Genomic DNA, 13,307 nt, shown 5'->3' on the forward strand with positions numbered 1-13,307 from the left:
GGGCGGCCCGGCCGCCTAGCGGGCGCGGAGGAGGGGCCGGGGGCCGGCCCGAGCCGGGCGGTGCCGCGCCGGGCAGCGCGGGGGGCTCGGCGGCAGGCGTGGTGCGACGCGGCTTCGCCTCTCACTTCGGCTTCTCCTTGCAGAGCCCCAGCGCGCCGCTGAGGGGACGGGGAGCTTCCTCCCGCCTGCGGGGTCGGGTCCGGGAGGACCGAGGGAAGGAGACGGCTCGGGGCATCCCGGGGAGGCATCCCGGCGCGGTCCGCGTCCCGCCTCGGGCATGGGCCGGCCCGCCTGAGAGCCTGCCGCTGCCCGGAGCGCCGGTGGCCCAGGAGGGGCAGCGGCCGCCCGGCCCGGGAAGATGCGCTCGGCGGGGTGGGCGGCCGGCCTCCTGCTGCTCTGCGGGGGTGAGTACCGGGCGGGCAGCCCGCCCTCGGGAGCGGTGCGCGGCTTTGGAGCGGTGCCCCCGGCTGCTCGGGCCGGCTCCGGAAACCTTTCCCCGCATATAAACGAGATATGAATAACCCTTTCGCTTTTTCTTTGCTTTTTGAGACCGAAAGCTAAGTTAGAACAGATGTGAGTTTCCTTGTTCTTTAAATTTATGATGTGAAGGGGAAGAATATTCACGTACGTTCCTATATAAGTTTTTCAAAGATGATTCCTTCTCTCTTGTCCCCCTCCCGGAACTTTATGCACCATCATTTGAAATTGGGTTTGGATTGATAAGTGACAATGACCTGAAGATGAAAAGTTATTGGCTTGTAACTTAGATGATGCTATCCACAGATGTGAACTTTCTAAAGCAAACAGAAAATGCATTATATCTCTGTTTCCTCCATATGGCAATGTTTGCCAATGCATTTCTGATGTTTACATGAATAAATCAAAGTTGTTTGCTATAGAGAACGCAGTGCAACCCTGCGCACCAGAAATGCAGTTCTGAAAAAGGGCAAGTGCGAACGAGGCCAGTAGTCCACTAGTCAGTGTAACAGTCAGGTGCAATATTAATTCTGTACTTGTGATTCTCTGTAAAATGTGTAATGATGTGCTCCTTCTCGTTATTGTTTCAAATTAATGATAGTAGTTCACAGCAGCTTAAACCGCTTTGTGTGAGTCAAAGAGATTGTAAAGCCACTATTTGATATATATATATATATTTTTTACTGTGATAAAATACTTCGGATTGCCCTTAGTCTTTCTCCATGTTATTCCATTATTTTTATGGCCTTCTGATCTTCAAAAATACTCACTGTGACTCAAACCTAGGATGTCTGGGAATAAAATAGGTAGAAAATGCAAAGACTAAATACTCATTAAAAATAAATAAGTAAATAGAGTGGATTGTGTTCCCAGTCATTTCACTGTCAGGAAGAATCAGCCAGACTTGTATTGCTATTGGATGATCTATCATACTGTTTTTTCTTTTATTTTTCTATTTATGGCAAATCCATTTTCTTTAATGTTTGTGGCAGAATTAAGAGAAATCTAATTTACCTCAGATCTTCAGTCTGAGGGGTATGGTTTCTTTAGTCAGAATAGCACACGTGCATTTGCTTGGAGAAGACTTTTAGTGATTTCATTTTAAGCTGGACATATGAATTTATTCCTGTTCCTGCTGCAATGCCCCGTAACACTGTATGTAGTAAACATAACAGATGCTTAGACCTCCCTTCTGAGCTGCTTTCTCCTATGTCATCTTTTCTTTCTTTCTTTCTTTCTTCCTTTCTTCAGCGTATCCCTTTAATTGGATTGCTGTTTGATTTTACTTTTAGTTAACTATGGATGGGGAAGGGAGTTGTCTACGTGTCTTCTCTGTGCCCCAGATAGATATCTAATCTGTTCTTTAAGTGTCAGAACCTAGCAGATGGATATTGGTTCAGTGGGAAACCTGCTGTTATTAAATATAACCATAAATTGTTAACTCTAGGATTTGTCCATACCTTGGAGGAATATTATAGGAGTTAATTTGAGTTGGATAGACTGCCAAGTTGATTTTTTTAAAATACCATTTGCTTATGCTTGTAATCACAAATATTTATTTTGTTTACTCTCTCAGCTTTGACTAGTGAAGCTTCATACCTGATTCTCCTTAATTTTTACTAAAGTCACAGGAAAAAAACATTTTATGTGTTTAGGATCACACTTCATCATAATTGAATTCATAGTTACTTCAAGGAGTCTAGCGTATTAGCAATGTTGTTTGGGTGTCTGTTGCTGGTGAATGACTTTCATATTTGGAAGTGTGATATTAATTCCTATTTATGTAATAAAAGCTGAGTTGATAGCGGAGTGAGTAAGGTGAGTTGTTATGTCTTGGGAGTATTAGGAAAATTCCCGGGTACAAAGAGTGCCAGTTTAGAAACAGAACACGTGTGCGATGCCACAGTGCTCCAGCGGGGTGAGGAATGCATCAGTGAAACTTTAGTGGGTTCCGTCCTGGGGGAAATCCAGAGAGTCTGCAGTGATATCTATGTCATACTCTCTCTGGACATTGTGAAGAAGTATTTATCTCAACTGCGTCAGACCTCGTCATAGATGCATGGGTGTCCAACCCTCTGGCTTGCCTGAGCTACACTGAGTGAAGAGAAGTTGTCTCGGGCCGCATCTAAAATATACAATATAGATAATGTATATAAGTAACAAAACTACTTTTATTTTTTAATATCTTTTATTCCGACATAAAATGAGAGGGCAGTAAAACCATGAAAGTAGTGAGTTGGACACATGTGAGGATTCCCACTCAGTATATGGTGATGCCCATGCACTCAGTCCCTCTTGGTACATCTTTGGTTTATCTAGCCTCTGGCATTCTGGAAAACCTAAAGTTGCAGTAGACCTTAAGACATATGCTCATAGATGACACAAAGATTTCTCAAATGTGGGCAAGATTGTGTTTTACCGGGTGAGCTGGATTAATCGATCTGGTGAACATGCTGTTGACTGAACGGATCGCGTCTGGTTCTTTGGCAGAGCAAAAAGTGCACAGGACCATTTGTTTTGAGGCAGAAAGGATGCAGCCTTGCTGCTTCTGCACCAGAAGCCATGTGGGAGTCTCCTGCAGGCGCTGATAATAAAGTGAGGCAGCCAAGAAATAGAGGAAATAAAATGAATGTCTCTTCTCAAGTTAAGACTGCTGTGGTTTCATCATTATCAATTAAAAGAAATGCAGATTTGCATTACAGAATAAGCAAATGGATTTTTCAGAAGTGGCCTGTGGGAAAGACATAGAATTGTCCCATCTGGAAAGTAATTTTTGTTCTTAAAGGAAATACTTTCTGGAAGGTGTGCTCTGTTTTCAGTAAATAAGATTTGTAAGCATTACGCTATGCATGTTTTTTTAGTTTGAAAAGGAAACAGGTTTCTACATGGAAATAACAGAGATGCTCCTTGAACAGAGGCTATTGAAAACTTATTGACTGTGTTATGAAACTACTGATGAATGTATTCGTTCTGGTATTCATTTTAGCACAGTGTGGAATCAACCCTTACAGTGCAGTTCCATGCTGCTAGGGTTACTCTTAATGTTTTATTTTGACTGGTTATAATTTACTACAAGTCCTGGCTCAACTCGTGTATTCAGATCAAGGACAGACTTTAGAAACCAACTGTGCAAATATTGATGTTCTTCTGCCCTAACTCTAGATATTTTGTGTAATATTTGTATTTCATGATAGAAAAAGGATGTTTTCCCTAGGAAAAAAAAAAACACTGATGTGATCAACTCTGCACATCTCTTCAGACCAAAGCAGTGCCAGTCAGACCATGTAGTGGAGCACAGGCCTGTGAGTTGAGGACCAGGCTAAAGACAGATGTAAATTTGTTTGTATGCTTGTCAATTTGGCGGTGATCTGGTCAGACAATGTGTAATATTATTTTCTTTAGATTATAATCCTGACTGTTGGGCAACATGGAAAGGAATCTGAGGAGAAAAGCAAGAGGAACTTTGCTGGATCTTAATTGTCTTGTTTGGAGAGGGCATTGGAGCTATAAGGAAATGTCAACCCTTTCTGTTCTTTTTGATGGGAAGAACAATGCTGAGAGGACAGTGGTTCTTTCCTACCTTATTATTTTCCTCTGTCCCCAGATTTAGCAATTTACGCTGGGCTCTTGCCCAGGCATGTAGGAGCTTGCTGCTGGCCCAAGTGCTTCCCCTCACGGGCACAGGTGCCCACGCAGCGCTGACGCTGCTGCTTTGCTCGCATGGAGCCGATGGCTACTGAGTCCCAGCACTCCAGCAAACCTCAGGGGAAGGTGTCTGGGCCCTCTGGTTCCCTCCAGGCTGAGCCTCTCCCCTCAGTATATTGCTATTCCCAGGTCCTTCACCTTCCTGTTCAACAAATCAGCTTTCTCACTGAGTTCATAACCTGCAGCCTTTTTCATTTCATAAATGGTAATGTGCTGGGTTTTGTTTGTTTGTTGTGAGGCACGTGTGTTAAAATAATGATAATAGGACTTTGTGTTGCATTTATTTCACTACTTCCCATTGCTATTTTTGCTGTCCCTCCTGTCCCTCAAGCACCTGCCTTTGCCTGTCTTCTCACTGAGTGATGCAGGGCAGCATTCAACATCAGCTTGATTATTTCTGCAAGTCATTGTTTCAATCTTGGTCTTCTGCTTTATTCATGGGTTTTGTTACTAACATAAAGACAGCACAAAGGAAATTAATATGAAGATTATAGCAGGTCAGAATTGTAATGCTAAAACCCACATTCATTAAGCTTTGATTAACAGAGAAGATTTCTTGTAGTATTACCATAAGCAGTCAGCTTGTATGACAGTGCTGCTTCAGCACCTGAGTACTAGATGTACATTCAGTAATATGCCAACATTCTGCTTTCCATCTGTGTTGTATTACAGTCTGCTATTTTTTTTTTCCTCTTTATACTGAAACAACAGACAGGACTGGTGAGAAAAGATGTATTTTATTCACTCCCTGTTTCCTCCTCTCTCCCCTGCTTTGGGCCCTGGCAGGCGGGAGAGGATTTATTTATTCGTTGATGTACTTGCATTCCTGGCACCACTGCTTAGGCTGGTATGAAGGGAAGCACAAATTCTGGTCCTTTTAGTATTGGAATGGAAGTAACTAGTTTTGGAGAAACCAAATGGTTAGTAGCTCTCTCCTCTGTGCCTCACCTATCAACTTTGCAGTTTGATGCATAAAACGTATTTAAAGGGGATATACTGACAGATGAAAGAAATCACTTCAGAGGAATTCATAGTTCCCACTCCTCCTGGGCTGCTGTCTCCTTCACCATGTGAACTGGCAAAGAGCAATGTGCCGTGGTTTGGGAAAAATCCATTTCATGAGAGCTCAGTGTTTTCCAGTGTGAAGGCTGGATGGAGTCTGTCTGCCGAGGAGAGCAGGTTTGTGCCATTTGTACATTGGCACCCTTAAGTCTTTTGGCAGAAAGGAGTCTTGTTACCAGCTGATGATGGACAGGAGTTGTCTCATGGTTTTGAAATGTAACAAATTGCCCAACACTGCTTACTGGGTCCATATCTTTGTATTTGTAATGCTGCAAAACTAACCTAGATAGTGATTCCCTGAAGCGATCAAAGGTGTGTGTTGAGAGCAGGTTGCTTCGGCTTTGGTACGTTCACAGTTCAGTCAAGAACTGCTCTTAGTTCCTGCTTCATACTTTGGTTTGGCAGTAGAGCATTAGAATTCACCACATCACTCAAAAAAACTTTGGAATTGTTTATTCTCCAGATGAACTTTGTTATTTAAAACTCTCTATTATATTTTGGAAAGTAAACAACTGAAGCAATGCTAGGATAAATAAAGCAATTAACATAGGAGAAGGATAGATTTGAGGTTTGTATATTAGCTTGTTAAGATCAGAGCTCAAGTTCAGTTAACAGCTGTGATACAGATTTGTGCTCTGCCTCGCTCTCTTAGTTTTCTCTTTTGTAGAATGCTACCATCAATAAGAACCTTCTCTGCATGTCATATGTACAGTTGATCACACGTAACGTAACCTCATGACATAATGGTGCTGGCGCAAAGTGGAGGAAATACACTGGAAAACTTTACAGAATTTCTGGAGTGATGGCACATACATTAGGGAAAAACAGTACTAGAATAGCTGTAGGAAACTTTTGTTAATAGAAGGTAAAATAGTAAGTGAACTGAGGTGCAAATAGCCAGAGGGACATTGCTTCTTTTTGAGCTCAGATGTTGTAAAAGGACCGTTAAAAGATACTTAAAGCCATCTTATTCTTCAGATGTTTTGCCTTTTCCCCTCATGTATGGAGAGCTCAAAATTGGTTCTTATAGAACACTTCAAAAAATAGCTGAAGAGTGTCAGATTTCTGGAATAAACCACTATCAGACCCTTTCTTTTATTTTAGCTAAAAAGATGTAAATCTGCTGAACTGATCATCAATGCTTCAAAGCGTAAGGGAAAATTGTAGTGATCACAATTATAAAAAAAAAAAAAAAAAAGGGAATTAAAGGCTTTACTGAGATAATAGTGCCAAAACCATAGTATGACTGAATTACTTCAGAAATTTGGCTAACTAAATCAGGTGATTGTAAAAAGAAAATGAATATATTACTCCTTATGGTTGTCTAATGGCTTTTCAGTATATGCGTTTAGAAAACTAATTAAACATTATATTTAACTGACATAGCAAAGTTGCTTGTGTTGCTGTAATGGGTGTTTTTTTAGTGTCCATTATGACTTTCTTCTAAGTGAGACAAATTTCGCTCTTAGATAATAGGATTAAACCTCGTTTTTCTCCTAATTCAGAGACACTAAGTTTTCATATAAAGACAATTTGATTATCTGCTCTCTTAACGTGCAAGATGGCAGAACTCATATTGACATCAGTGGACCAGAATTTCACATAGCTCTGAAGCCCCTTAAAAAAAGCTGCTTTTCCCACTAAACTAGAGCAGGCGTCCATTAGTCCTGTCAGTACCATCCCAAAGCTGTTTTGGAGATGAGACTTATATTTCAGTGTCTTAGAGACACAAAGTAGTTAATTTGTTTTTCTGAAGAGTAGGTGCATAATTTCAGGTGCTACTCCTATATGAAGAGCCAAGAATTTGGTGGCTGACAAGAATGTTGTAAAGCACAGTTCTCTTTGACTCTCTTAAAAGCATACCTCTATACTGATTGGTTTTGGTATTTTTTTAATTTTTGTTGTTGTTGTAAGGTGGTCTTCCATTGGCTATTATCTAAAAGTGAGCACTGAGCAGTATTTCTGTGCAAAGAGAAATGAAGATGAAAGAGTATGAGTGGCTTACAAAATGTAGGTGAGAATGGATTTGATTCTGTACGTTATCATCCCTATCCTTCATCATTGTGTTCTTCAAAAGTTACCTCTGAGGTTGAAAATAGCTCTGCTGTTTTCTGTAATGTTGCTGTATTTGGGAGGAAGACGCTGCTCACCTGTTCCTGCTGCTTGGCACAGAAGTGGGTGGGGGGAACATTCAGATTAATACAAACAAAATGAAACATAAAGAAAATCTAGACTTAAATTCAGCCCATAGCATTCATGTATAGCTTTAAATAGCTGAATTTGTTTGAAATGAGAGATGTACGTTTGTACGGGAATACCCAGTATAGAATGATTAATACATGACAACCATCTCAAAGCAGGAGAAGGCTTGAAACTTGTACGTACTCTAGCATTGTAATCAAGCTTTCTTTTACAAAGAATAAAACAAGATACTGTACTTTCTAAATTACATTGCCATTGCTTTGTGATCTGCAAGAACATAAGACAGAAGGATGTTGTTCATGAAATCTAAGTACCAGGGATGGGGGAAGAAGGGGATACAAAAACTTCCATCAGGAAAAGGCTTAAACTTGTGATTGATTTTACTTGGTAAAGTATTTGTTGTTGTTGCTCAGAAAAGAAACCTCAACAAAACAACAAAAGCAAATAGGGAGTTAGGGGAGTGTGAGCAGATTTGTGTAGAGGACATTGCCTGTTTTGATTCTGTCCTGTGAAGTTGTACTGTGTTACCTGGGAAGATCTGACTGGACTTTGGAGGAAACATTCAACGAATTAATTATTAATGAAAGCCACAAAGTGCTTCTTTGATACCTTGTGATATTAGGGATGTTGTTTCGTAAAGCCCTGTAACTGAACCTTCTCGCATCTCTGATGTATTAGGACCAGTTTTAGCAAGGTACTTGGGCATATGCTTAGATTTCCCCTATTTGAGCAAAGCATTTTAGAATGGGATTGTAAGCTATGAACTGAATTGCACAGATACTGACATTAAAAATGTAGCAGTGTGTTTAGGTGCCAAACTTCTCTTTTTTTACCTTCTCCCAGTGTGTGCCTAGACTAACAACTTTCGTGATCCAAAACACAGGTTTTCCTGGTGTGTTAGTAAGGTACTATAATTAAATGTAACATCTCAAGCTTCCTTTGTTGCCCGGTGTACAAAGGATCCCGTTAGCCTGGAAGCACTATCTTTGGAAAGAAATACAGAAACAAATAGAGAGACATTAAGATTTCCTTTTACTGCTTTTGAGCAATTCAGGGTAAAGGCTTCTCTAGTTGAGTCTGTGGATGTTGTTGAAATATAAAGGACTGGGTGCGATGATTTCTGTACAATGATTCATCCTGATTAAGAAAAAAAAGCATTATGAGTGTTTAAATTTTGGCTTTAAACATAGACTTTTTAAAGTGATGAAGGGGAACAATATAGCTCTAATATAAATTTTATAGCACATTTCAATTTAGCATTGCTGACACGCTCTGAATGAGAAAGCAATATAAACAGTTTTATTGCTTTGCTAAACTTTTGCCTTAGTGAACAGCAGAGGAATTGTCCTAAATTGCTTTGCTAAGGACTTTTTTGGATAGTAAAAGTGTTTATACTATACATTTTCCAGATTCTTCTGTATTGAAGAAATTATCTTTTTTTAAAAAAATCATTTAAAACTTGGTTTCTGCCAATTCAACAAGGAGGATGATCTTAAGGGGATGCAGTACATCAGGGGTAAAACCTCTTAAAAACAACAACAAAACTTATAAAAATACATTTTTTTCTCCTTCTTCTAGTATTGTAGAATTTGCTCCAGCCGGTTATTGCTGTCTTTTTTATATTTTAATCTAATACAATTTGAAATGAAAACTGGACCAGAAGTTTCAGGGCAGTAAAAGCCTAGAGAAAATAAGTAAGAGTAGAAATCCCAAGGTTTTTCTTCCCCGTCCCTGCCCCGTCCCACTGCCAGGGAGTCCATTTTGATAAGTATTTTGACAGTTTTTCACCAACTTTATTAAATCTTGCCTCCTTGGATCATGCGGCTAGGTGGGAATTTTGTTTCACTCTACTGAAAAATTCCATCCTTTGTCTCTGCACAGGAAATCTTTGTATCATGACACAGACATTCAAACTACCTGACAGAAAGCAGATTATAAGCTATACAAGTCTGTACTTTAGCCTTTAAGAATGTATTTGTCCATTATATGACTTCTAAGAGACAATAATCGAAATGTATGTAAAGTATTTATATTGGTTGTCCCAAACTCAGTTTAGGCTGAATATAGTAATTACATTCATCAACATAATGAGGAGACTGGTAACAAGGACTTTTCCTTATATCATAACATGTTCCATTGCTAAAAATTGCGATGAGATGTAATATTTTTCTTCCTCTATTAATCCTTGGTGATGTTAACGATAAGGTAAGAATTACCACAGGTAGGTTATACTAAAACTCCATCTAGAACAGTGACATAATTGCCTCCTGATGACTGGCAGTATCTAATTTTGAACGGTACTTTTTGGCTTTCATGTTTCTTTGAATGCAAAAAAAAAAAAAAAAAAGAAATTAAGGAAATAACATTTTTTATAAAGGTAGAAATGACTGGCAATATTTATTCACAAAGGCTGCTGTGACTGTCTAATTTCTGTCGCTGGGAGCATCTTAAGAACAGGTAAGACAGCAATCCACTGAGGTCAGCTGTGTATCTTTGACTTAGCTTGGGTGAGTTAGATGACCTCTGAAGGAAAGTTCTGACTTACGGTTTTATGCTTCGGATGTAAGAAATAGGGCAGTTAGAGTCTTTTTATGTCTGAAGTTAATGCCTGGTGTTTGATCAATCAGGGCTCTTTAAGAGATTGTAATAACTTGAGTCTGTGTTTGGTGCAATTGGAGAGTCAATATCAAAATATGTAATATCGTTAATCACCAACAGCTGAATAGACAGGAGCTAGATGCCTTTGATGTCAAGCTGAGCTTCTGGAGTTTCTGGTTTCCAGGATCTTCAAGAATATCCCTAGGAATATAATTGATATGTAGTTGTCTTTGTCTTTTTAAAAATCAAATTATAATACCATGTTCAGCATTCTTTAATCCCAGGCAGTGAGTGGAGGATTGCATAGTGGCACTGAGCATTTCCAGTTAGGGCCTTGAAAAAATTGTATATACATATGGCCTAACCTTGTCACCTAGAAAAACAGAGGCAGTGCTTTTTTTCTTCAGCAAGATAAATGCTTTGCAAGGGTAAAACTTGTTGCAATAGGCAGAGGATTTGAGAATCTATTTTCTTAAGAGTTAAACGGGATTTATGGTTTGGTAAGCAGTTTTTAAGATTAAATGAGAATGTAATGATTGCACAACAACTATGGAAAATCAGTGTTTAGAATTTAACTCTACCATCAATATTTTCCTTCCTAATTTGCAATTTCCAGGGCTATTTATTTGTCTTTGACTTCTGAGAATTCTTCCGCAATTTTCCTCTTTGTCAGTACAGGTAAGATCTTTGCCAGATTTTAATCTTTGAATAACTACATTGTTGTATTTTTTTCACTGTTGGTTATGTTTCACAGTTAGTATCTTGCACTGTAACAATACAGTCATTGTAATTCCACAGAATTTTCAAATTAAGTTGTTTAAATGTGTGTAATTTAAAATGGAGTTTGTGGCGTGAGCTACTTAGCTGCTATTGGTTGGCAGCACAGGTCTCATGGAAGGCACTGATACGGTGTTTTACATAATAAAACCATGAGGAAAAATGGTGCAATCCTATAATCCTATAATCCCATTCTGAGGAGATTTTCATTTACCCTCTCTGTGCCAGCACGGCATAGCAATATGTTGTATCCTATTCTAAACACAAGATAGAGGCAGGAAATCACTATGAAGAAGAAACAGTCTATTATTCTTCCTTTCCAAGGACTGAATTCAATCCTAGTTTGTCTTCATTTAAAGTAGAATTGTTACCTTGTCAACTTTTCCTGCATTTGGACAGAATCCCGCAAATGTGTGGAATTGCTGTTGAAAATGAAATTGCACTCGACAATGTGATTATCCTTCCAAACATTCTGATAAAGAAACACAGCATATTTGACTTTCAGATGTGTGACTTTTGTCTGGGAAAAATGTTGGTTGGAGTTAGTTTGTTCTTTTATTCTTTTTCCCCCACATCCAGCTTTTAAATGCTGTGTGAACACTTCTTGCAATAGAATGAAAACCTTGAGCTTTAACTCTTTTTCAGTAATTAAAAAGATAGGAAGGAGCATTATTCTCACAGGATTGACTTGGAGAAGTCACAGAACACCTCATCTTTTCCTTCTCGTGACAGACATATCCTTCTGGCAACTTTAATTGACTTTCCTTAGCTATCAGTAGCAAATAAGTTCAGATACATCAATTTATCATAGAACAGATACTCTAAACCACTAACAACTCTGAAGTTTTTTGTGCCTGTAACTATTGTTTGTTAGAAGCTTATATGTAGTTTAGGTTTACTAACATCCCAAATGTAGTGGTGCTTTAGAAAGAATGGGAAAAAAGAAGTTATCAGTGACAGAATAAATTAAAAATACTACTACTACTAAAAATAAAATAAAATTACTTGAGTTATTACAATTGAGGTTCTGCATAAAAGTTTTGAATCTGAAGAAATTCCAACAAAGTTAATGTTAAAATGTTTGCTACTCTTCTGTCACTGATACCGGATCTACTTAACTGGGAAAAGAGATTTCTGTGAAAGTGATCAGGAAACTGTCCGTGCACAAAGCACTGTAGAAAGTAGAGTGGGCAAAATTTTCATACAGTGGTTCACCAGTGGATTTAATGAGGTCATAGTCTTTTCTAGCATCAATTAATGAAGATAGTTTTCTCCTGCCAGACTTCAGTTGGCCTGCAAATGTTGAAACTACTTGAGACCCCAGTGGAATTGCTGCTATTAATAATAGAGATTTGTTTTTGTTTTCCTTTTCAAGATGCTGTGTTTGCTTCTGGAGAGCATGTACACTGAGACTAATATCCATTCCTTCTGCTTTCGTAACTTCTTCTGACATTAGTTAATAAAAACTAAATTTGGTGACAACTTCAAGAGTTTGCAGATTAGTTTTAGATAAAAGCCGTGAAAGGGAGGATTTTCCTATTATCTCAATGAGAATTTAGTCTTAAAAAGTGAGTTAAATATGGACCTTGGTAACACTCTCATTGCTGATTATTTTAGTGGATCTTCTTAGGTAAAGAATTAATCCATTTGGTTTTTATAGTAAACAAATGGACAATGGTGGGCATCACAATTGCTACCAGAGTTAGGTGAATATTTTAAAGGTTCTTCAAGCTGGAGACAAATTGTCACCAGCAGTCCAAACATTGGAGTAAGATACGGAAACTTTGCAGTCGCTCTTTATTCCAAATGTATTTCGTTGTTTTTAAATAACAAGGTGTTATATGATAACAAAGTGGAAGTTTGGTGGAAGTGGAAGTTTTCAGCCTAACATGAGTTTACTAGAAATTAAATTCACCTCATGGAATGTTTTTCAGATTGTCTCTTGCTAAATTAACATTCCTGTTATTTTGAAGATCCTATAGGAGAATCAGATATGTTTAACATACTTTGCATTTTCAAATTATAAAATTAAGGGTCAACTTGTCAACTACACAACCAAATGTGTGTAAGTTCTATTTGGTTTTACTGTCTGTAAAATGCAGTCCAGTTCCATCCAGTCTTTCTCTTGATATTGGTGTTTCTGTGTTGTGCCCCTGACAGCTGGATGTCCGGGGAAAGTGTGTTATATTTGGCTCGCTTGCTCTTGAAATATGTTCCTCACACTGTGGATGATCTGTCAGCTGTAGTAAAAATCCACAAAGTCATTTTAAACAACTATTTCAATGATGTTTACAATTAAATATGAATGATAAATATGCATGTTGTTCTAAAAGAAAGGATGAGGATTATGGGAGGTATAGTCATACAAAATGCTAGGAACCTCTGTTGTAGGTGATGATATTCCACAGTAAAATTTTGGCTAACCAGTTTTGCGTACTTCAGATCATTGGGCTGTTAAGAGTACAAGAATAACAAACCATTCAGAA

The 13,307-nt window shown here is 38.6% G+C and overlaps 1 protein-coding gene across 2 annotated transcripts in view; it reads left to right on the top strand.

Moving 5' to 3' along the window:
* The window catches only part of RET (ret proto-oncogene), a 96,107-nt gene that overhangs the window by 12,505 nt on the left and 70,295 nt on the right, over window positions 1–13,307 (top strand). Inside the window, exon 3 of one of the 2 annotated variants that reach the window (XM_021398313.1) lies at window positions 10,661–10,722. In XM_021398313.1, the coding sequence (XP_021253988.1) occupies window positions 10,661–10,722 (62 nt within the window). Of the gene's footprint in view, window positions 1–55; window positions 405–10,660; window positions 10,723–13,307 lie in introns of those variants that run through there. The other variant, XM_021398314.1, reaches the window with a different exon arrangement.

The sequence above is a fragment of the Numida meleagris genome, chromosome 5, assembly GCF_002078875.1.
Source record: "Numida meleagris isolate 19003 breed g44 Domestic line chromosome 5, NumMel1.0, whole genome shotgun sequence".
NCBI classification, from domain to species: Eukaryota; Metazoa; Chordata; class Aves; order Galliformes; family Numididae; genus Numida; species Numida meleagris.